Source organism: Leucopleurus acutus (assembly GCF_964270905.1).
Source record: "Leucopleurus acutus genome assembly, chromosome: 11".
NCBI lineage: Eukaryota > Metazoa > Chordata > Mammalia > Artiodactyla > Delphinidae > Leucopleurus > Leucopleurus acutus.
In genome coordinates, this window is record NC_139152.1 from 95228486 (window position 1) to 95254087 (window position 25602).

General features: G+C 38.0%; 1 protein-coding gene across 1 annotated transcript in view; it reads right to left on the reverse strand.

Moving 5' to 3' along the window:
* The window catches only part of ENTHD1 (ENTH domain containing 1), a gene marked incomplete at both ends in the record, with an annotated part of 100015 nt that extends 90288 nt beyond the window's left edge, over positions 1-9727 (reverse strand). Inside the window, one exon of the mRNA XM_082850467.1 lies at positions 9379-9727. Coding sequence (XP_082706593.1) covers positions 9379-9727 — 349 coding nt within the window. The remainder of the gene's footprint in view (positions 1-9378) is intronic.
* Positions 9728-25602: the final 15875 nt, after the last annotated feature.

The window sequence follows — 25602 nt, forward strand, 5'->3', positions numbered from 1 at the left end:
GACCCAAAAGTCTATAATATGGTTGTTAAAGGAAATTCATTTGTTCATCAAGACTACAAAAATGTTTGTCATAGGAAATCACATTTGCTCACGTAAGCTATAAATGAACTCAGCAGCATTGTGTTAAGTAACCAGCCTCTCGATAGATCAGCACACCTACATTGCATTAATTAGTCAAGCCACCAACATCTAGCAGGTGAGTTCAATGGTTAGAGAATTCTGACTACTGCTGTCTGACAGCTGTAGAAAAAAATTAAGTCTGTGCCCTTTGAAGCTAGAGTTTTTTCCACAGTGTTCAGTCACTACATCACACTGCCTAGGAACTGTTGCTTCCCACTCTCCACATCCAGTCCCTCCTGTAAGAGAAGTAATACCTCCAAATTTTAGTTTTTTGACTTTTAGAGCCTTAACACAGCTAACCAAGATCTAAAATAATATTTTTACTTTGAAATGTTTTCTTTTTCTTGAACTTTCTCTTTCCAGGTATCTTGTCTCTATTCAGTTTATTTCAGTCGCCTTGAAAAGAAAATCCCTATCATTCCTTTTTTCTCCTATTTGCCCAGGCTCCCTTTTTCTCTAAGCCTAAATACCTGAGTTTTTCTCTCCGTCTACGAGTACCTGAACTCAAAAAACAAACTCCCTCTCAAAAAACGTTGATTTTAATCATTTATAAGCTAGTGTAAATATAAAGAAATGTATTACATATTCCAGAAAATTTACCTTTCACATTTTAATTTCTTAACTACGGCTTAAAAGGCTTTGTTCTTACCCCAAGACATTACGACTTCAGTGAGCAAATGGGTAGGTGAATGGTAAGGGTTCATCCTCAAGTTTTGGAAGACACACAGAGAAGCAGCCTATACAAAATCAGCCATCAACATAAATGTGAACTGTCTAATTTCCTAAATTAGATGACTGATAATGACAGCAGAAAACTAAAATGGCAGTAATGTCATCAAGGCATGCTACTTCTAGTAAAATAGCTTAATGTAACTTTTTAACAACACTGAAAATTTGTTTTTTAAAATGTACCTTTTAAAAATCTACCTTTAGTTTAAATATATGTGTATAAAATATATTTACTTTATATAAATGTAAAATGGCCCATTTAAGTGAAATTAACCACAATTTCATGACTTACCTAATTGAGAATAAAACAGTACATAAAGTTATAAATATGCATTTCTGAGAATCTGAATTGGTTTTATAAAAAGAATACTATAATTTGTTTAAATAAATTGTTTAGTAGTATGAAACATTCAACCAGGTATTTTTCAGACAATTTTAATTAAGTTCATTCTGGTAGTTCAATGAAACTATTAGGATATTTTTAAGAACTCCTTAAAAATTAAGAGAGGCTGTGTAGCATAATAATAGAATAGAACTAAACAGTATTAGGATATATATGTTTTAATCATGTTCAGCCATTAATTAGCTGTGCAACCTTACCTAAAAAACTTAATCTGAGTGTTAACTCATCATCTCTGTAAGAAAGATAAGACATATCCTACGTTCCTCATAAGATGTTGTAAGGATCAAATGAGATACCATACATGGAAATGCTCTATTATTAAAATCTAAAAATGCTCAAACAACTAGATTACCATACAGGAAAGAAAGAACTTTACCTCACAATATACCTCCAGTATTTCAGGTGAAATATCGCGAAATATAAAGTAATGTGTCCAACTGTTAACCTTAAAAAGAACTACAATAAGTATAATACAGTGTCCCAAAAGTCTGAAAACATAGGGGAAATCATGTATTTATTGTAAAGTTTTTGAGATTATTCATTGCTTTAAATTTACTTCACCTGAAAAGCTGTCTGGAAGTTGAAGAAAAACATATTGAAAACATTATTTGAAAATGTTAACTAATGTACTATTTGAAAATAAATTTCTCCTGTTTCCCAACTACTGTGACTTGTTTTCTGAATTTTTTCCCCTGTAGTATCACTATTATTAATTATTGATCATGTTCTATATGATAGGCACTGTTATAATGTTGGAGATGGAGCATGGACGAAGCAGACATAAAATGTTCCTGCACTCATGAAACTTACTTTCTGGTAGGAGGAGACAGACAATAAACAAATAATAAGATAAATCATACCCTACGTCAGATAAGAAATACTATGAAGAGAAAGAAAACAGAGAAGGTGGCTAGGGCATATCAGTACAAAGAATGGGTGGGGCTGCTTTTTTATAAATAAGGTACATCTAGAAGGCCGCATTAACAAGATGACTTTTTGAGCAGAGATCCGGAGGATGCAGAAAGCACTGCAGGTATCTGGGGACTCCAGGCAAAGGGAACAGCAAGTGTAAAGACCAATGGAGAAAAAAAAGACTTTCTTCTATAATATTTTCTACTTTTATCTTTTCTGTATCTCTTCTTGATAACCTGTTTCTAGGGTAGGATCCAGCTGTTGATTACTTGGATCACTACAATTTCTCTTCAATTAATTTCCCATTACAGACTTCACTCTCTGCTTTTTTTCTTCTTGGACTGAACAAAATCATTCTTACTGATTAGTTTTTCAATGATCACATTCCTTTCTTCAAGTCTCTTATTATTTTTATGATTTCCATTAGTAAAAATTTATTGATTATCTATTATGTGCCAAGGCCTGATGGTAAAAAGATGATTAACATATGGTATACACCCTCAGAATTTAGCTAAGGAGAGATATATATAGTAGATAAGATACACTGTAAAAAATACCACTCTTATATTATGAATAAAGTGTTGCAGCAATTAATTCTGCCCAGCGAAGAAAAGACGAGAGTTGGGGGTACAAAGGAAAAGGCCTCTGAGCTAGGATTTGAAGACTAAATAGGAGTTCAGAAAGCAGATAGCAAGGAAAGAATATTACAGGGAAGAAGAAACATCTTAAATACAAGCACAGCAATGTATAAGCAAATAATATATTAAGAATGCTTGGTGATGCAATGTCCTAGATTGAAGACTAAGGAAATAAGAGTAGAAAGGTAGATTGGGAACACACTAAGAGTCTTGACTCTATCACGAGAACCAATGGGGTTTTTTTATACAATTTTAAAAAATTTAATTTAATTAATTTATTTTTTGGCTGCTTGGGGTCTTCGTTGCTGTGCGTGGGCTTTCTCTAGTTGCGGTGAGTGGGGGCTACTCTTCTTTGTGCTATGCCACAGGCTCTAGGTGCGCGGGCTCAGTAGTTGTGTCTCATGGGCTCTAGAGCACAGGCTCAGTAGTTGTGGCACACAGGATTCGCTGCTCCACGACATGTGGGATCTCCCCAAACCAGGGATTGAACCCGTGTCCCCTGCATTGGCAGGCGGATTCTTAACCACTGCGCCACTAGGGAAGTCCTGAGAACCAGTGGTTTTGAACTATTTCAACTGAACACACCATCAGTAACAAATTTTTGTGCATGCATCCACCCCCAAATATATATATACATTTATTTATGTATAAATTAAATTATGTCAAGAGCTACTATTCTAATATGTTACACTCATTAGGGAACAAACATAAAAAGAGAAGTGTATAAAAGATAAAAATAAAATGAGTAATATTTTCCCCAATGGAATCATTTTTCGTTAATTAATATTTATTAAATTAATAGTGTGCACCAATGTTATCAATCAACCTTCCATAATCAACAAATGAATATACAGTTGACCATTGAACAACATGGGTTTTAACTGCAAGGGTTCGCTTGTATGTGGATTTTTTTCAATAAATATGTACTACAGTACTACACAATCTGTGCCTGGGTGAATCCGAGGATGTGGAACTGTGGACTGTAAAGTTATATGAAGATTTTCCACTGTGCGTTGTGGGGGAGGGGGCGGTGTCAGTACCCCTAATCCCGACATTACTCAAAGGTCAACTGTACTACGCTTCTGTTGACAATTCAGTTCTAACTTGCTTTTTTTTTTCCTCTCTCTCTTGATGCTAACAAATCATCAAGAGTATTTATAAAGTCCAACACAGCATAGTTGTACTTCTTTAATACTAAGCTCAACCATTAGGGAATCTGAAAGACCTTTATGATAGTGTATTCAGACATACCCATATATACCATACCTGTACATATAAAAGGTATAAATGAATAAATAGGTTTTTCTGTATATTTATAATTGCATGCTTATCTATTTTATGCTCAAAATAGCTCATAAACTCTTTAAAGCAGGGGCTGACCCTTTCTTTCTACTTAAAAAGAAATTATCATAGTGCTCTGCTCAGTACAGTGATAAAATAGCTGTTCTGTAAAGTACAAAAATGATTATATTTCATTCACTATTATCCAAAAAATTATGCCTTTTTACAACCTAACTCTTGGGCATGGAAAATTTTAATTAATATTTAATTTTAATAATAAATTTAACCCTAACGGAAGTTGATGTCTTTACAATTTCTGGATTAAGAAGCGTAGCATGCTCAAAACCCAAGAAGATATTCTCCAATTTCATCATTAAGCCTCAAACCTGACCTAAAAAAACACATAAAAAAAGAGAGGATGGATATACACCATGGCCAAGTGGGATTTATGCTAAGAATGCAAGGTTGGTTCACCTATGAAGATCAATGTAATACACCAAGTAATAGAATAAATGGGGAAAAACACATAACATCAACAGATGCAGAAAAGGCATCTGACAAAAAGTCAGCACGCTATCGTGATAAGGACACTCAGCAAACTAGGAATAGGAGAGAACTCTGTCAACCTGATAAAAGGTACCTATGAAAACCCATCCCTGACATCATACTTAATGGTGAAAGACTGAATGCTCTTAAGATCAGGAACAAGACAAGGATGTCTGTTCTAACCACTTCTATTCAACATTGTACAGGAGGTTTTAGCCAGGACAACTAAGCAAGAAAAAGAAATAATATTCATCCAGATTGGAAAGGAAGAAGTAAAAGTATCTCTATTTGCAGATGACATAATCTGGTATGTAGGAACTCCAAAGGAATCTAAACAAACAAACAAAAAAAACTATTACAGCTAATAATTATTACAGAAAATATTACAGCGAAGCAGTAGAATACAAGATCAATATATAAAATTCAGATGACCAGTTGAATTTCTATACATCAGCAATGAAAAATATGAAAATGAAATTAAGAAAATAATTTCATTTATAGTAGTACCAAAGAAAGAAAAAAAACTTAGGAATAAATTCAACAAAAGAAGTATAAAACTTGTACAATGAATACTACAAAACACTTATGAAAGATGACTTAAATAAAAGGAAGGATTTCTTATGTTCACGGATTTGAGGAAATAATATTATTTAGATGGCAATATTCCTGAAATTGATCTACAGATTCAATGCAATCTTGAAAAATTCTAGCTGCCTTTTTTGCAGAAATTGATAAGCTGATGCCAAACTTGATATGGAAATGCAAGGCACCCAGAACAACCAAAACAATATTGAAAAAGAACAAAGCTGAAGTTGCAAATAAAGTCACTTTCCTTTATTTCAAAACTTACTACAAAGCTACAATAATAAAAATAGTGTGGCACAGGCATAAGACTAGACATATACATCAATGGAATGAATTAAGAGTACAGAAATCAGCCCATATATCTATGGTTGATTTCTGTAAAGGTGCCAATATAATTCAATGGGGGAAAGAACAGATTTTTCAACAAATAGTAGTGGAACAACTGGATATCTGCATGCAAAAGAATGAGGTTGGACCTCTACCTTACACCATATGTAAAAATTAATTCAAAATGGACCCACGATAAATGTAATAGCTAAAACTACAAAACTCTTAGAAGAAAACATAGGTGTAAATCCTTATGACTTTAGACTAGGCAATGAGTTCTTACATATGACACTTAAAGCACAAGCAAACAAAGGAAAAACAGATAAAATGGACTTCTTCAAAATTTAATCAAGAAAGTAAAAAGACAACCTATATAGAATGGGAGAAGATATCTGCAAATCACCTATCTGATAAGGGTCTTGTATCCAGAATATATAAAGAACTTTAAAATTAAAAAAAAAAAACACAAAACAGTTAAAAATGGACAAAGGAGTTGAATAGACATTTCTCCAAAGAAGACATATAAATGGCCAAACAAGTTCATGAAAAGATGTTCAACATAATTAGTCTGTAGGGAACCATAAATCAAAACCAGAATAAGATACTACTTCACATCTGGTAAAATGGCTATAATAAAAAAAAAAAGATGGACAATAACAGGATTAGCAAGGATGTGAAGAAACAGCAATCCTCCTACACTGCTGGTGGGAACATAAAATGGTACAGTTGCTAAGGAAAACAGTTTAGTGGTTCCTCAAAAAGCTAAACATTGACTTAACATATGACCCAGCCATTCCACTCCTAAGTATACCCCCAAAGGAATTGAAAGCAGGGACTCAAACTGATACTTGTACCCTAACATTCACTGCAGCATTATTCACAATAGCTAAAAGGTGAAACCAACCCAAGAACCCATCAACAGAATAGATAAACAAAATGTAGTAAGTACATACAAAGGAATGTTATTCAGCTATAAAAAGAATGAAGTTCTGATACATCATCTAACATGGCTGAACCTAGAGGACTTTATGGTAAGTTAAATAAGTCAGTCACAAAAGGACAAATACTACATGATGCCACTTATATCCGGTACCCAGAACAGACAAATTTACAGAGACAGGAAGTAGATTAGATCAAGCCGCGGAGTTACTGCTTGATGGTTACAGAGCTCCTGTTTGGGGTGATGAAAAAGTTTTGGAAATAAACAGTGGTAATGGTTGTGCCACAGTGTGAATGTAATGAATGTGACTGAACTGTACGCTTAAAATGGCAATTTTTATGTTATGTTTATTTTATCATAATTTTAAAAATAATACACCAAAACCCATAGGATTGTGCACTTTAAATGGGTGAACTGTATGATATATGAATTACATCTCAATAAAGCTTTTTTTTTTTTTTAAGTGAAGGAAAAAAAAGAAGAAATGAGGGCTTCCCTGATGGCGCAGTGGTTGAGAGTCCGCCTGCCGATGAAGGGGACACGGATTCGTGGCCCGGTCCGGGAGGATCCCACATGCTGCGGAGCAGCTGGGCCCATGAGCAATGGCCGCTGAGCCTGCGCGTCCAGAGCCTGTGCTCCGTGACAGGAGAGGCCGCAACAGTGAGAGGCCCGCGTACCACAAAAAAAAAAAAAAAAGAAGAAGAAGAAGAAATGAGCTCTCGAGCTGTAAAAGAATCTTATGGAAGAATCTTAAATGCATATTGCTAAGTGAAAGAAACCGTTCTGAAAAAACTATGTACGGAATGATTCCAACTATATAACAGTCTGGAAAAGGCAAAACTATAAAAACAATAAAAAGATCAGTGGTTGCCAAGGGTTCAGGGCAGGGGAGAAAGGATGGATAGGTGGGGCACAGGGCACTTTCAAGGCAGTGAAACTGCTCTGCATGATACTGGAATGGCAGACACACACACTGCATTTTTCAAGACCCATAGAACTGCAGAACACAAAGCGTGAACCCTTCGTGTAAACTAAGGACTTTAGTTAATAATAATGTATCAATACTGGTTTAATTGTAACAAACGTACCACACTAATGCAAGATATTAATAGGAGAAACCATGTGTGGGTGGGGAAGGGTATGTAGGAACTCTGTACTTTCTGCATAATTTTTCTGTAAACCTAAAACTGCTCTAAAAAAGACTATTTTAAAAATGTATACTTAACACAGAGATTGCACTGAATTTTATCCTCTTCTCATAATTCATAAGACTATTCACTTTAACAAACTATAATTTTACATTAGATGGGGAGGAAGTGCTGATTCTTTTACCATTGCAGAATATCAGGCACTACTGAATCTTCTCAGTTCAGTATCCTGTACAGCCTTTCCCTACTTCTCCTCTTCCACCCCCAACAAAATTACTTAATGACCTAAATTTCCGTATTCATAAAACTACTTCCTTCATAGTTTTTGAAGATTCCATAGTCTTTAGAAACACTTTCTTACATTTATGACTAAATTCCAGTCTAATTATAATTACAGTGACATTATTATATCAAATTACCATGCCTCCTATTTTATTCATTCTGTTCTTTCTTTTTCACATTGCCACCTTGGTTTTATTTGGTCTAATTATAAAATGTTTTTTAAAATATACAAGTTTATATAAAACAAATTAAAAATCATCTCTAATACTACCAGTACCACTTGCTAAACTCTTATCTTATATACATAAACATAAGTTTTTAAACAAAATTTGACCATTTTGTATATTCACTCTCTTTCTTTCATTTATTCTCTCACTCAACCAATGTCGATGGCTCCTCTCCTGCCAAGACCCAGCAATGGGCAAGGTAGACAAAGTCCCTGCCCTCATGGAGCTGACATCTATTGGGGAAAAATAGGCAAACATATTTGCACTCCTCACAACCATCCTATGAGACAGATACTGTTGTTATCCCAATTTACAGAGAGCTAAACTGAGGCCTCAAGTAATCTAGTAAATTGCCTGAGGATACACAGCTAGGCAGTAGCAGAGTCAGGATTCAACCCCAGGTTGAATGACAACACTATTTGATGACAGACTCCGAAGCTTTTAACTTATAAAAGAGATATATATCTTAGTATGATATACTGATCTTTACAAAATGGTACTGGGGGTAAAGGTTGGATTAGCTCCCCAAAATAACATATTAACTCCAAGGACATAGTTCCTTGACTTCAATCATGAAGTTTGTTCATGGAAAATTATTCATTACTATTTTTGCTATACTTAAATTCAGTAGGACCTCAAGTCCAACTTTTTAACTTTTTTGGTGTATTTATTCTTTTTCACTTTATTTTTAAATTCAATTTATTTAGACAAAAACAAATCAGTTCACCCATTTCTCCCCGCCCAAACCTCCACCTCTGACAACCACTAATCTGTTCTCTCTATGAGCTTTTTTTTCAACTCCACATATAAGAGAAATCATACAGTATTTGCCTTTCTCTGTCTGACTTATTTCACTTTGCATAATGCCCTCGAGGTCCAAAAGAATGAAATCTTGCCTTGTGCAACAACATGGATGGACCTCGAGGGCATTATGCTAAGTGAAATAAGTCAGACAGAAAGACAAATACCATACGATCTCTCTTATATGGTCATCATCTATAAGACAGCATTTTATCAGATACATAAGTGTGTTAGTTTCACACATCCTTTTGAAAAACAAAATATTGTTCTCTAAGGCACTCAAGAGTCAACACAAAGGATTAAACTGAAAACCATAACTGTCCTAGAGGAAAGGTAGCTAGTACATTTAAGAACAACTTTCCCCCAGCTCCTGCTTTAAAATGATCCCCTCCCAAACTCTTAATCTTTACTGGCACAATGTATAAACTTCAACGGGTACCTTGATCTTTTCCAGCTTCATCTATGTGTTGAAAATCTTTTAGTGTTTGAAGGTTACAGAACCCCTCTCTGCAATGCTGAATAACTTTCTTTGATCCATTCTTGATGAGATAATCCATTAGGGTAAGGGATTTATACACATGGCGCCAGTTCTTCCCATGGTCCTTGAGTCTCTGCCATAACATACTCATAATCTCTGAGAGAGAAACTGTGTTGAAAGTCAGGTCACTGATATCTAACATCAGAGAACTAGAAGGACCCCAAGGGTCATTAGAAGTTGCTTCCCTGACTTTTATTTCCGCATCTGAGTAATTTTTCACAAAGTTTTTTAGTTGCCTCCTGAATGCCATAGGTAAGACAAATTTGAAGGTGAGATGGGGCTTGAGAGCCATGGACTAGGAGTTTATGTGATTGGTTTATAAAACCTTTGAGAGGTAGTTGGTCCCCAGGTCTGCTGCTCCCAAATACAAATGATTAATCTCCACCTTGACAAGGTATCAATTTCCTGCAAAGGAAGGCACAAACAATATGTAAGTTAAATATTTTTTTAAATGTCTACAGAAGATCAATTCAGTCTGAAAAAGCTAGCTTTAGTTTCCAAATCAGTGCCTCACTTACATCAGCCAGAATTGAGGGTACGATATACACGTTCCTAGGATTGATATGGGAAAATCTCTCACAAGGGACTGGCCTATGTTATTTAAAGAAATATAGGTGGTCTTTCTAGACCTAAAAGTTTCCATTGAAAGTATCACTGAACCTCTTTGGCCAGAAATAAAATTATTATAAAGCATTACATGGACAGTGGACAAGTTACTATAAGAAAATGGAACTTGCACTGTGACATCTCTTGCTTAAGATTTGTTGTTATGTATAAAAATATTATGTCCTGAGAGTAATTAAGTGAAAACTGAGTCTTAGAATCATCAACTGACCCTATGGTTGTATCCCTTTTAGAACTTACAAGTCATTAGAATCAGACCGAAATATGGTCTGTTTTCTTGTTAATCTAAAAGAGGGGAGGGTCATCAACTATTAAGACAAGTAATTGTCCTTAGTGCACTCCACAGCTAACTCATGGCACCCTAAACCAATATTTTAGTCCTCGTAAGGCTGGTAACTTTAAGGAAAAGGTTAAATTACTTTCTTTACGCAGCTTTAGAAAAAGATGCCCTGATGAGCATCCAGACCCATTGAAGCCTCAACAATCCATAATCAGATTTTACTAGAGACGCTGCACACATACAAAAGAAAAATGTTACAATCCATAACAAATTTGTCTGTTATTTTTAGTTTTGTTTCTCTTCCTTGACCTTCTCAATTCCTAGCTCAGGCTTGATTAATTTCTGTGTATGTATTTAAGGAAGACATAAATTTTCAGAAGCATCCTAAATAAACTATCCCTTCTTTTTTAAAAAATAAGAGAAGGGGATAAGTAATCTTTTTTGGTAAAAGTCCAACCCATCCTCAAATAAACAAGATAGAAAATCTATCTGTTTAATTAAGATTTCTCCAAAAGAGACTATCATCAACCTTAGGAAGAAAAAGAGAACTTATGTGTTTTTACAATTTTCTGATTTTCTCTCTTGTTTGCACTTCAAGCACAGACATTTTTATCTGACTCAATCCTGCAGTGAAAACTCGATTTACAATGTGTTTCAATAAGCTATTAAAATTTTCAATCACAAGGGTTTTCTTTTTCTATTGTCCTTTTCTCCCCCTCTACCAAGCTCACTCAATGCAGAGATACACGGTGACACTGGCTTAGAGCAACGAATATTGATCTGTTTCTTCACAAGTCTATTAAAAAAAAAACAAAAACAAAACCCTGTTAGAATCATAACTTGCTGGAATTAAACAACAGTTTTTAAAACCCTCTTTTTCTTTTCTGGATAACTACCTATCCAGAAAATATATCCATACATATACCTATGTATATTTTGGAGGGACAAAATAATTTTTAGGTTTTCCTCTATTCTCTAACCCTCATTTTAAAATTTTTAAAAATGTTTTCATAAATGAACTTTCTGCCCAAGAAAACTATCTACATAATAGCTTTCCATCCAATAGAGTAGTTTCAAATGGATGTGCTGGACATCATACCAAAATTAAACATATTCCTAACCATTCAAAAAACCACAAGGAAAAATATCTGGATAAGTGAATTAGTATCATTTACTAACGTACAGTACTTTGTGACATGAACAAAGAATATGTAAGACACCATTCTACTAGTGAAATCTTTTCAAGCTAACAAGGAGTTCAATAAATTGGTGTTAGTTGTAAATTATATGTTGTTTTACTATGTGTTTTAGACACCTGACTATATGCAAATGCTCAGTTTACTCAGTCCTTCAAAATTTTGAGATTATATCAATAAATACAGTGATGTGACATCTCAGACAAAAGTAGTGCCCAAGAGGGTAAATTTTCACACCTGAATTTTGGTTGTCTGGCTACCCAAATCCCTGTAATATTTAGAAAGGGAGAGAAGTAAGATATTTCATATCATAAACCTGGGTTGCCCCCTCTGACAGGCCTTCACCCACCACACTTACTACTTAGGTCTACCCATCATGCTCTTTTCAGCACCCAGTTTACTTCCTTCATGATACTTATCAGGATGCATAGTTATATGTCTGTTATTTTCTCTTGGCTTTCTTCACTACCAAACTGGAAATTCCTTGAGAGCAGGGACCATGACTGTCTTATTTACCAGTGTAATCCTACTGTGTAAACAGGTACCTAGCACATAGCAGGCACTCAAGAAACAGGTCACTGAGTGAATGACCAAGTGGTAGAGTGATACTGCTTTGGGATAAACCTGAATTGATTCTACAGCTTTTAATTATAAACATGACACTTAAAATATATAATCTAGCTCTTGTAATTGTCAAGTAAAACTCTAGAGTTTTGAGCAAACATTTTCAAATCAATCAGCAAGTATTTCTTGAGTACCTACCATTTATATGGCTTTGCGGAGGATATAAGAAATATAAAACATGCTCCTTACATTCAAAAACATCATTTAGCTAAGGAGCTTTCTCCCTTAAATGATTCTAAAATAAACAAATGATGAGGTATAAAAAGATCTCTTAATTTTCTTATTACATTTACCCACTTCCACAATTCTTTGGCAAAGGCTGTTTTCTCCCCCAACTTTACCTGCATCATAACAGGAGAGCATTTAAGTTGTCAAGTGACATTAAAATATGGATCCACAATCTCTTATCTAATCTTTTGAGGCCAAATGAGTCATGGAATTCAAACTCAATTTTGGGGGGGTAACTTTTGAAGGGTAATGCCATGCCTACAACCACATATTACATGATACGCACAGTGAGATCTGGGGTAAATTAAGCAAGGTCTGAACAATCAAACACATTAACATGACTGCAAAAATAATTTGCAAATATTTGGAATAAGTAAAGACAAATGGCTGTTTCAGTTCAGATCTTGTGGCCAGATAAGTTAGGGGAAAAAAAACTGGTTTTCAAACTTTCTGGATGTCAGAATTGAGAATAAAAGATTGCGGAGCTAAACTGACGTTTTCCAAAGATTTAGGACAACAATGACAACAGCATCTAAGAGGCTGAGTACCAAGACGCATCTCTGGAAAGACACATTTAGGGTAGTGCTATGAGGACAGCACAGCTCTTGTGTTTACACAGGTTCTGCCTGTAGACATGAGATCAACTCAGGAGAAAATAAGATCTGGCCAAGATCATTATAGAAGAAGGATTACAGAGACTATCTCAGCATTAGAAGGTGTTGCTGTTTTGATGGAAAGAACATTGCAAGAGTCAAACTAACTTGAGTCCCTCCTGTGTGTTCATTAAATCACTCAACTATTAATTTTCCAGAATTTACCATGTGACAGACTCCATTTCCAAGAAATGGAGAAACAGGTGCACAAGACACAGTCCCCACCCTCTGGAGTAAATGGCTACTCTTTACTGAATGCTCACAACGTGTTCACACCTAGGCACTCAGTACCTCATCTCATTACTTTAATTAGGATTCCAGAGGCACGGATTTGAGGTCCTGCTCTGCCATTTCCTAATTCGGGCTTAAGGAGTTCTCTGAGCCTCAATTTCCCCGTCTGCAGCAGAAGGAATAATCACCTAGGGAAGACTGTTGAGGGGAAGACATGAGATGTCCTGTAAAGAACTTCTAACGTGAAGGGCAGAGGGAGAATCAACTGCCTGTAGCCAGGGTCGTTCCTTGGCATTCGCTTCATTCATTCAACAATCTTTTCAGAATAACCACTGTGCTCCAGGCAGGCCCTGTGGAGGGCACTGGGTCACACAGACGACTCAGCCCAGCGACTGCCCTCAGGGAATTTACTGCGAGCGGGAGGCTTGGAGAAGCTTCTAGAAGAAGGGAGTGACGTGATGGCGTCACACAATAATGACCTTCCCTCACGCAGGCCTGCGGGCCTCGTCGCCCTCCCGCCTGCCTCCGGCCGGAGCAGGGAAGCAGCACGGGATGGGCAGCGGGATAGCACCCCTCCAGTCTCCTCCAGGCCCCGTCCCTCCCCACCCCCACACTAGGGGCTCCTACCGGAGGAGAACGTCCAGCCGCCCGGTTCCGGGCTTTTCCCTCCGCAACACAAGCCCCGCCTCCTCCAACCGGGCCAGAGCGCCCACGCCCGTTCCCACTTCCGCTTCCTCACTTCCGACCCCTCGCTGCCGGCCTTTCCCAGAGGCAAAGTCTGCCGCTCCCAGGGCTTCGGAGGAGAGGGCTCTCGAGGGTTAAAATAAGCCCCGCTTGAGGGTATCCCGCGGCTTGACGGCAAATGTCTTCATTTCATGATCTGTTGGGCTGTGGCACTGCCCTAATCCTTCATTCAAATAATAAATTTTACAATTTGTGTTACTAGTGTAATTTTAACTGACTGGAAACAGCGTCCACAGCTGATTTTCATCTCAAAGGACAAAGAATGTAATCTCTAGTAGTAGATTACTAGAGATGAAAAGTGTGTGTGATGGGCAGTGACGGAGTGCCTCCGATGAGGGCCTCAGGTACCACTGATGGGTAGTGCTTGAAATATTCGACTGACCTTCACTGGGCACCTACGATGTGTCAGGCACCCCCGAAAGCAGCAAGGACTCAGAGAGGACAGAGTTCGATGCTGGGTGAGTTTCGAGGCTAGTGGAGGTGACAGGCACCATCCCAGAAGATTGCGACAAGATGTGTATAGCATAATGGGAGAAGAGAGAGCATCTAATTCTACCAAGGAGTATTTGAGGGCCGGTTTCAGAGAACAGTTTACATCTGAATTGAATCTTAAAGGATGACAGGAGTTCTCTAGATAGGCAAAGTAGAGGAAGCCATTAGAGGCAAAGGGCACGTCATAAGTAACGGCTTGACAGCTGAGAGAGCCTATTATCTTGGTAAAACTACAAGCACTGTAGTTACCGTGGCTGTCACAGACTATTAGTGAAACAGCACAGGGAGATGAAGTGCCAGAGGAAATTCAGATCATGAAGAACCTTGTCTGTACAACCAGGTGATTTTATCCAGTAGGCATTGAAAATGTAATCAAACCCATGTTTTAAAGAACCGTGGTGGCTGAGTGGAATACTGACTGGAATGGAAGGAAAGAGATTTAGAGAATAGGAAAATGCTTAGTAAATGAAAGTTACCTTTGTTTTTGGTTCCTACTGCTTCAATCATAATTATTATAATAACAGCCTGCATTATTGATACTGACATGTAGATAGGTAAGTGTAATACAAAATGATAGGAGATATGGGGCTTCCCTGGTGGTTCAGTGGTTGGGAGTCCGCCTGCCAATGCAGGGGACATGGGTTCGAACCCTGGTCTGGGAAGATCCCACATGCCGTGGAGCAACTAAGCCCATGAGCCACAACTACTGAGCCTGCGTGCTGCAACTACTGAAACCTGCACACCTAGAGCCAGTGCCCAACAACAAGAGAAGCCACCGCAATGAGAAGCCCGTACACCACAACGAAGAGTAGCCCCCACTCGCCACAACTAGAGAAAGCCCGCGCACAGCAACGAAGGCCCAGCACAGCCAAAAATAAATAAATAAAATAAATATATTTTAAAAAGATAGGAGATATGAAAGAAGTTGTTACGTTATAACCAACTTAGCTGGCTGTAATATAGAGTGGTGGGGGTAGGAGCCAGAGGGAAATTGAAAAGATGGCCTGGAAATGGGTGGTTCAGGACCTTGAATGCCATGGTAAGGTGTTGGACTTATAAAGGAGTGAGGAATAAACCAAAAGTATCTTTTACCTAGAGTTATAGTTTATGAAGACTTTTTGTATGCATATCTTATGTAAATTTCAAAGGAAGTCTGAAATGTAGGTGTTATTATCCCATTTTACAGATAATAGTGCTAAGTTTGAGGCACATGCCATCATTCTACATTAGAGCCAGGCACTATTCTGAGCCATGAGAATATAAGGAAGTTATAATCTAATAGTCTAATAAACAGGAATACGTCAGTAAATGTGACAAATTACCATGATAAAGGCAAGTATAGATTGCTATGGGAGTCAAAAAGGAATTTGTCCAAACCACACAGTTAGGGAAGGCTTCCTGGAGGAAGTGAACCTGAGCTGAGTTTGCAGGAACAAATAGGTTATATGACTTCCCCAGTAATATTCAACTAGCAAGGATTTACCTGGAACTTGAACCCAGATCTCCTGCATGCAATCCTATGCTCTTTCCCCTATGCTGAGAACCAACCTTTGTCCTTGATGTTGAGGTTCATTGACCTTCTCAGTCACAAGTCTACCTGTTATATTTTGAGGTCAGAGACCCCAATTTTTTCTTTTTAAACCCATTCATTTCCTCCTTTTAGAACAAATCTCCTGGTGTGTTCAGAAAAATAGATTGGAAGCAGGAACAGAGGGATTGGAAATAGAATAGAAGTTTATAATAGTTCTGGCAATAAGTGATGAAAGCCGTAACCAAAGCAGAAGTCATGGGCCTGGTGCCATACTCCGCTCTGCTCATTCTTCTCTGACACGCGGACTTTTGCATATGACGTTAAAGCGTAGTATTTACTGGACTTGGCTCCAGATACATGTGGGAGTGAGGGAGAAGAAGGAGTCTACAGTGACTCTCAAGTTTCTGTTTCGTGTGAATGGTTGTCGCTAGTTCACCTAGATATGTACACGTTCTGAGGAACAGATTTGGCAGGAAAGATGTTGAATTCTGTTTTGGACATTTTGAATGCGAGGTGTCTGGGGGCGACCATGGGAAGATGCCCAGGAGACAGCTGAGTAGAAATAACTGGAATAAAGGAGAAGGTTCTGGGCTGGGCTCACAGACTTGAGAGTAGCCAGCATATAGGAGTTGACTGAAGGGGCAGATGGAAAAAAGAGAACAGAGCAAACTCGAAGACGGTGGTCTCCATGCAGGTGGAGAGGCCAGTAACAGTGACGGAGTGGATCAGGCAGGCTAATGGCTCACGTGCTACCAACCTATGGATTTAACTCCACTAGAGAAACATTGTGTAAAGACATTCTTCTTGTCTGCTTTCCTCCATTTGGGGGCACCATAATTTAGTTGCAATACTGTAGCATCCACCAAATACAGACATCATTTTACCACGATAACTTGGTGTGGGTTTGTTTTGTTTTTTTTTCCTGAACTCAGAGTTCTATAAAAGAGAACAAAGCTTTCTTCACTTGGTTTCCAGGACATCGCTTCTTTTCATCGCCTTGGCAATTTTCCTCTTATTTCTCTGACCTCTCGACTTTGGAGGAGTCGGCTCTCTGTCTGTATTCATTTCCGGGGTGTTTTTATCCAGTCTCATAGTTTTCAACACCCTTCCGTCTCTCAACAACAGTCAAGGTTTCATCGCCAGCCCTAACCTCTCTCGACCTCTAGACTCATATGTCTAACTCCCTTGTCGGCCCCACTGGCATGTCTCATAGACATCTCAAATTTAATATGTCCGAAATCTAACTCCTGATCTGGAATTCAGACCTGCTACCCCACAGTCACTCCTGTGTCAGGAAATGACACATCCTTGCTGCTAGTTTCTCGGGCCACGAACCTTGGGGTCACCACTGACGTATATCTTTGTCTCTCACACTGCACATCGTGTCCGTGAGTGCACCTGTGCCACAGGGTGGCTACCAAGTCTGGGTTACATGTGCTCCATAGATAATAAACGGTTTATCAATGCCACATTTCTAATACACATAAAATAATATCTATGGCTCCAGACTTTATGGTCACCCTGTATATTCAGAATTCAATCACTCTCCAACGTCTGTCCTAAGTCACCGTCATCTCTTGCCAGGATCGTTGCAGTAGCCTCCCACCTGCTCTCTCTGCTTTTTCTCTTGCTTTCTTACTGTACAATCTATTATCAACACAGTGATCAGCATGAGACTTGAAAAACTTAAAACACAAGTCAGATCATATCATTCTCTAGTTCAAAATCTTCCATTGGCTCCCATCTCACTCAAGAATAAAATCCAAAGATCTTGCAACAGCCAGTGAGGCCCTACGTGTTTCGGCCCCTGCTCCCTCTCTGACGTCCATCTCGACTCCTCGCCACCTCACTCACTGCATCAAGCTTGCTTCCACCTTCAGGCTTTGCCCCTGCGAGTCTCAATACCTACAAAAGCTGTTTCCCCAAAGAACCATCAGGCCGGATCCCTCACTTTGTTCTGGACTTTGCTCAAATATCCTTTGATCCCCTAATGAAATCACAACCCCTGCTTCAGTCACACTGTCTATGACTCTTGCTCCATTTTATAATTCTCTGTGGCAGTACAGCCATCTGATGTATGTATTATTCCTTCCTCTACCAGAATGTGAAATCCAGGAGGTCAGGGACTATGTTTTGTTCACTGATACATTCCCAGTACCTGGAACACGCCTAACGAGGAGTAGGTGTTCAAACATTATCTATTGAATGAATAAAAAGAGAATGTCTGAATCCATACTATTAGATGAAAAGTACACATTGTACCACATTTTACTTAAATTAAACATAATTATAAATAAGAAGTTCTGATAGCAACAATGACCTGTCAAAAGGAATTGCTGGAAAATTTTAAACAAGTATGGTTTTAAATGAAAATTTCTCCATGGTGGATAAGTCCAGATTTCATATATGTCTTAATCCTCCTGATTTTGCTTATATTTTTATGAGCGTCCTGTGATGGTGAGGACTGAGTTGCTGGCATCTTACATGAGGGTTTTTATTCTCAGTTTCTGCCTTTGCACCAGTTCAGTTACAGAGCTGCTATGAAATTAACCACTAAAGGGGCCTTGCTTCCCGCCCAATATGCTCTGTAACATGTCTGCAGATCATTACTACCAAAATAACATCTCTGTGAGATCTTCCTGTTCTGCCGTCGGCGCCATACTTGGAGGGGAAAGGGTTGTATTCTGCTCCCTGGGGGCATTGCCCTGTGGGAAAGCAGCTTCCCCGCTGGTGCTCAGAACACCACGGCACTTCCTGTACAGCCCTAGTCAACAGTCCCCTTCCTTCCCACTTCAAAGCCACTGGCTCGGGATAAGGACTGTGGCCAGAGGATTTCAGTGTTTGAAAACTAGCGATGGAGCTGTCGGGTGATCCCACCAAGAAGGCCCTTAGAATCTGGAGACTGAAGAACACTGAGGCCAACATGGAGATGCTGTTTTAAAATCGTTGTTATCTTGAAAAGTCTGTCTTTATAACATGTGGAAGTAGTGGGGACCCTATTCAGATGCAATTTGGATTTAAGAACATTTGACAAACTTGCATTAATAAAAAGGAAGTTCTTTATTACAGACGGAAGAGGAGCAAATTCCTTCCTTTAAGTCATTTGACCAATCATTTACTGAGCACCCACTATGACCAAGTACTCTAGTGACTCCACACCAGATTCTTTTCTATTTCAATAAAAATGTTGAGTGATCATAACCAAGGAGAAATTCCCCCCCCCCAAAAGAAAATCTTGAGCAAAGTTTAGGTATAAAGGGGCAAAGAGATAGAAAAGGATACCATTTCACAATGGAGAATAGGTTTAAATCAGAGACTCCCAAGTTGTCTTATCTGATACCATCCTTCTTAGCCTTTAAGGGATTCACACTGGGAACATCTTGTCAGCCAGTACTTCCCTCTTTATCTTGGGTCTAGTCACCCAATGCTGAACGGTGCCACTTAGCACGTAGCAATGTCTCTAATTTTGTGCAAAATATGCAACGTTGGCAATCCGTTTTCTAACAAGGGCAAAGACAGAGGAAGAGGCCTTCGCAAGTTACACTTGGTATGGGAGGAAGGAGCTTAAAGAAGAGAGCTGGCTATAAATTTGAAGGTAAGAGCTAAGGAAGTTGAAGGTGACAAAAACGTTAGGTCGTGAAAAATCTTCAAATCCCAGAAATATTTTAGTCCAACCTACTCAGGAGAAAATGAAATCCCCCAAATCTAAGTAACAAGCCCCAGCTCACACCTGACTATGGCAAAGCTGGGATTAGAACTCATCCTGGTGTAAGTTTTTCTTCTGTCTTTACTTAAGGGTAATATTATGGGCTGAGTTCACTAAGAAAGCATTTTCTTTTTTCTGGGATTTTAACATTGTGAGTGATCCGGGATGGTATTAACAACGTTCCACTAAGAAGTCCTAATGTTCCTCTGGGTGCTTGGATAGACTCAGAAAATGCATTTTCCTTAAGACCAGCAGCATCTTGCTGACGGACCATCTCTAGGATTAGAAATTTTCTTATGTGAACATAATCGTTCGGGGCGAACTTGTTAAAACTGAAACCAAGCATAAGGAAGCAAAAGTGTTTCAGTGAACCTCCTGCGTTTTAGTTCTACTCCAGCAGCAAGAAGACAAAACCACATAACCTAAGGCTCACGCCCAACTCTCTGGAGCCCTGTATCTGCTAGTTCCTGTGTGGTTTGCACACAGACTGCAGGGCCGGCTGGGGGTAGTTTGAGGGAGGGAAGAAGAAGCCGGGGAGGAGGAGGCACTCAATGGATCTGCGAGCCTGTGCCCTGGGTTAGTGTGGTACTTGGAAGACAGCACAAGGTGGATCTGTACTCTGAAATGCAGACATTTTGATGTTGGAATTCATCTTCCTTGTTGCAAGAAAGGATTCTAATAACTCAGTGTCAAAGGCATAGACTCAACCTCTTCTCTTCTGAAAGGTATGTTATTATACACCATCAGTCCACACGCTCTAGAGATCTTGGATAGTTTTATTATTTGCACAATGTTCTCTAGGAGTCAATCTAATTAAATGAATCCCATGGGCTCTGTAAATATTGGTTTTAATTTTCGGTTCATCACCAAAAGTCTCTACATCTTTTTCTGTAACAGTGTTTGTGGTGATAGGATTCGACTTCTAGCGAATGAACTAGGCTGCTCCTTACCCAGCCCGTTACACAAAAAGACTCCACTAATTGGCTTCTGAGCCATCTCAGGAAAAGACTTTGGATCCTGGGATTACAGAGGTGAAATTCCACTTCACCAGTGTCAGCATTTATTCCAAATTGGGTTGGGGGGGCGGGGAGCGGAGGGCGGCAGGTGAAAGGCGGAGCAGCAATGAATGAATACCAGTACTGCGTGGTCAGGATTTCTCTTGGGGCTTGCATTTCTACTTCTGTTAGTATTTATGGTGCCTTTACAAAGCACACCAGTTTGGGTTCCTTTACAAAAAGAAAACTACGTTGAAATAGGTTTTGAGAGAGTGTTGTCTGTCTTTGTCTCTTTATTAACAGTTAACACTGTGTCCCTAAGACGGTCTCCAGTTCAGGCACTGAGCCTGAACACAACTCTCTGACACTCTCTGCCCCACCCGCCCTCAAACCTGAGGATTGAATACACACACCAAAGTTTGAGCCAACTTAAAACTATCATTTTTACATACTTGGAATTGTTAATAAAGTATATGTAACTTCATCTGCACATTACTGAAAATATACACCCCCAGAGGAATTAAGAGGTGGGAAAATGTTTAGGATCTAAAACTCCAATAGGAAAGATTACATGTGCTCATGTCCTGTCATCTGAGGGTGGGAAACCTCAGGGTGAAAAACCTTTCATCCTCTACAACTACATTTATCATAGACTTACTTGTTCTTTAGTGGGTCCTCTTTCTTTTTTTTTTTTTTCCTTCCTTTCGGTTTCTGAAAGAACATTCAGTATACGTGTACCCTGCTTTAACAACCCAGGATTGTTTATAAAACTTCACATTTTAAAAATAATTTTAAAGTGATCCTCTTCACAAAAGGATCCATTATTAAATAAAGGGCACTGTGTAAATTGAGAACCATCTAAGTGAATTTCAATTTCAAGTTTTAAAAATTGATTTGCACCCTTTTGGAGAAATTTAGGGATTTTTCTGGTAAAGGGAGACAGCCCTATATCATTGAATAAAACTATCTTTTTAGATTGAACTTGGAGTGTCTCCCATGTAGTAAACTGTAATCTGATTCTCCCTACATTGTAATAGATTTCATCTTTTTAAAATGACTTTACGGAAGCAGAGGGGAAGGAGGTGATCGATTTGTTCGAAATGAAGAAGTATTTCCATTGCTAATATAATATCCTTTTGAATATCTTCTATATCTTGGGCTCTGATGAAAATTCCTTATCTTTTTTTAAAATTTCAATTGTTCTACGTCTATTTCATAGGGATATTGTAAGAATAAATGAGTTAACATAGATATGAAATGGCTTAGGAAAAAGGCGCTGTGAAAATACAGGGTAATATCAGTATCAGTTATCTCTTTGAACCTTGATCATTTTCTTCCCACTTCTTATATGAAATATATCTCACTTACCGCCTGAGGCCGTCTCTTTCAGAGCCCTTGCCTTCCGGAGGGGCTGAAAATGGCCTAGTTCCCACATACTTATTGATTCTCAGAGAACAACACCTGCGGGTATTGGCGATTTGTGGGGCTCACGCCTGCACTCTAGCAGAACTTGCTTCTTTTCCTGGCTCAAGAAAAGTCCACAATTGTTCAAAAATGTGTCATTAAGTGTGATTCCATCAGGATTTCTTAAACAAGCAAGAGTTGCTGCTGGATTAGTCCTAGGGACAGGCTTCATTTTTGTGCCCTCATAAAACAAACTCAAAACTTGGTCAAGAATCTTTATGACCTAAGCTATTTGAATCAAAGGATGGGGTTGACTGACCCCCATTTGTCCATCTCAAGTACTTGCCCACCATATCTCGATTTGTAAAGGAACAACACAGCCCTCTGTGTGTGTGTGTGTGTGTGTGCATGTCTTTTTTTTTTTTTTTTGCCTCTTTACAATTCTTAGGAAAATATAGCCTCATTTAACAAATGAACATTTATTAACACTTATTGTGCATTTACTATGTGTCAGGCCTTGTGCTAGGCACTGAGTTCTCTTCAACAATGTTAATATTATTGGTTTCAATAAGCTTGAGCCAATAGGAATTCAGTAAATAATTTTTTTAAAAAAAAACAGGTTTTTTAAAAAATATGCATTCGCAGCAAACATTTTGGAGAATTAAAAGAAACTATTACTAAGTACGTGAAGATTAAAGTCTTACATGCCCTCCAAAGAAGATATAAGACATACATCTTACGAAGAAAGTGAATAACATGTCCAAACATAAAGAAAAGATGAAATATTTGTACAGTGAATACCTCTATACTTACCTCCTAGTTTCAACGATTGCTAACTTTTCGGCATATTTGTTCTATCTATATGTATTTCTTTCTGAACTACTTGTAAGTTACAGACAAAATGATACTTCACCCCTAAATAATTCAGTAAACATCTAAGAATAAGAACATTCTCCTACATAACCACAATGCAATCATTATACCTAAGAAGATGAACAGTAATTCATTAATATCATCTAATATCTAGACCATATCTAACCTTAACCATTATCCCCCAAATATTGTCCATAAAACTAGGATCTAATTTTTAAAAAGAAAAATACATTTTTGCATTAGGGTTTTATGTCTTTTTATTCAACATTGGATATTTTTGAAAAGGTTAGGCATTATCTTGTAGAATGTCCTACATCCTGGACTTGTTGTTGTCTCATGGTGTCATTTAATTTGTTCTTCTATCCCCTGTATTTCCCTGTAAACTCCAAGTTAGAACTGAAGCACTGATTAGATTTCAAATGAACGTATTTTACAGGTGCTCCATATTGCATCTCATCAGGAGACACTTAGTGCCAGATTGTCCCTCTATTTGTGACACTCAGTTTGATTGTGGCTCAAGGTCGTCATCTCACTCCAGGGATCCCTTTGCAATTAACAAGTGATCTGACAGGATCACACTTAGGCATTGTGGTAATATCCTACTTCCTAACAAACCTCACTCACTAGCTTTAGTGAGTCTTTAGAATCCTTGCCTAACTCAACTATTCCATTGGGGGTCATATACATCTTAGTATAGTTTGAAGAAGGATTAGACATACGCATTCATCATTACCCGCAGCAACAGCAGATATTTATTGAGTGTTTAAGTTCAGGTGATAACAAGGATGATGATGATGTTGATGATAATGATGATGTTGATGTTGATGATGATGATAGTAATAAGTAACATTTACTGAGTGCTGCTGTGGAGCCAGATGGTCTAGGTTCGAGGCCAATCCTTCCGTTACTAACTAGGCCAATAGGGACAAGTTACTTAGTCTTTCTGTGCCTTAGTTTCTTAAGCTATAAAATGAGAGTGATATTGGTACCTATCTCATCATATTGTGTTGAAGATTAAATAATTTATACACGTACAGGTTTTTGTTTGTTTGTTTTTTGTTTTATTTTATTGGAGTATAGTTGATTTACACTGTTGTGTTAGTTTCAGTTGTACAGCAAAGTGATTCAGTTATACATATACATATATTCATTTTTTTTCAAATTCTTTTCCCATATAGGTTATTACAGAATATTAAGTAGAGTTTCCTGTGCTGTACATTAGGTCCTTGTTGGTTATCTATTTTATATATAGTAGAGTGTGTATCTTAATCTCAAACTCCTAATTTATTCCTCCCCCCTGCCATGTTTCCCCTTGGGTAACCGTAAGTTTGTTTTTGAAATTTGCGAGTCTGTTTCTGTTTTGTAAATAAGTTCCTTTGCATCATTTTTTAAAATTAGGTTCCACATATGAGGTTCCACATACGAGTGATATCATATGATATTTGTCTTTCTCTGTTATACATAAATTTTCTAAAACAGTGTCTGTTATTATTATTTGCCAAGCACTTTACAGGTATTAACTCATTTGCTTCTCCTAACGGCACAATGAAACAAGGGCTAATATCACCCTTCTTTTGTAAGTGAGGAAATTGAGGTACAGAGAGGTTAAGTAACTTGCACAAGGTCACTTAACTTGTATGTGGTAGAGCCTGGATTTGAACCCAGGCGGTCTGATTCCAGAGCATTCTCTTGAAGACTCCTGGCACATGGGATGGGAAGGAACACAATTGGAACTGAAAGAAAATCAGTTATAGCCTCCTGCCCCCACCCCATCCTATCACCACCCAAGTTTTAAGTTATTTTAAGTTACTGAAAATCTGGAAGTGTTGCTACGAAAATGTATTTTAGGTTTGGTTCATCTGATAATAGCACTCTATTAAGCACAGATGAGTAGGCTTATTGCACTTCTATAGCTCAAGGTTATGTATAAGAAACTTTAAACAGCAGAGATAATGCTAGGATTGAAAAATATAAAACTATAAAGGAAGAGGAAGGAAAAAAAACTGAAAGGAATAATACAAGAGGGGAGTTAGGAGATCTCAGAGCCTTGGGGCAAAAGGTGATATTTTGATATAGTCAAGGGGGAAAAAAAAACCTCTTATTTTTCACATTACTGTACTGTGTAAGATTTTACCACTAAAACACAAGTGTATAGCCATTGTCAGATTTGTAAAAGACCACACTGGATTTCTTTATGGGACGATGGATGAGTCTTGTTAGTAGGTAACGTTCCTGGTTGGTTATCTCACTCACTCAGATATTCCATAAGTCAGTCTATGGCTTTGGAAACACATAACTGTACACAGAAAAGGCCTCACAAACCAGGTGTTGGTCCCTACCCCTTCATTAGCATTAAAAAATGGTTCCAGTGCTGTCTTATTCACTCTTTCTATTGCCGTTACAGAAAGCTCTCAAGTATAATTTTCTAAAGAGAACTAAAAATAAGTGAGAAAAAAAGTCCAACATTAATAATGTTTTTATGCATTTCCAACATAGTCATTGCTAAATTGGTTCTGCCTTTTTATGTTTTTTAATGAAAAGCAG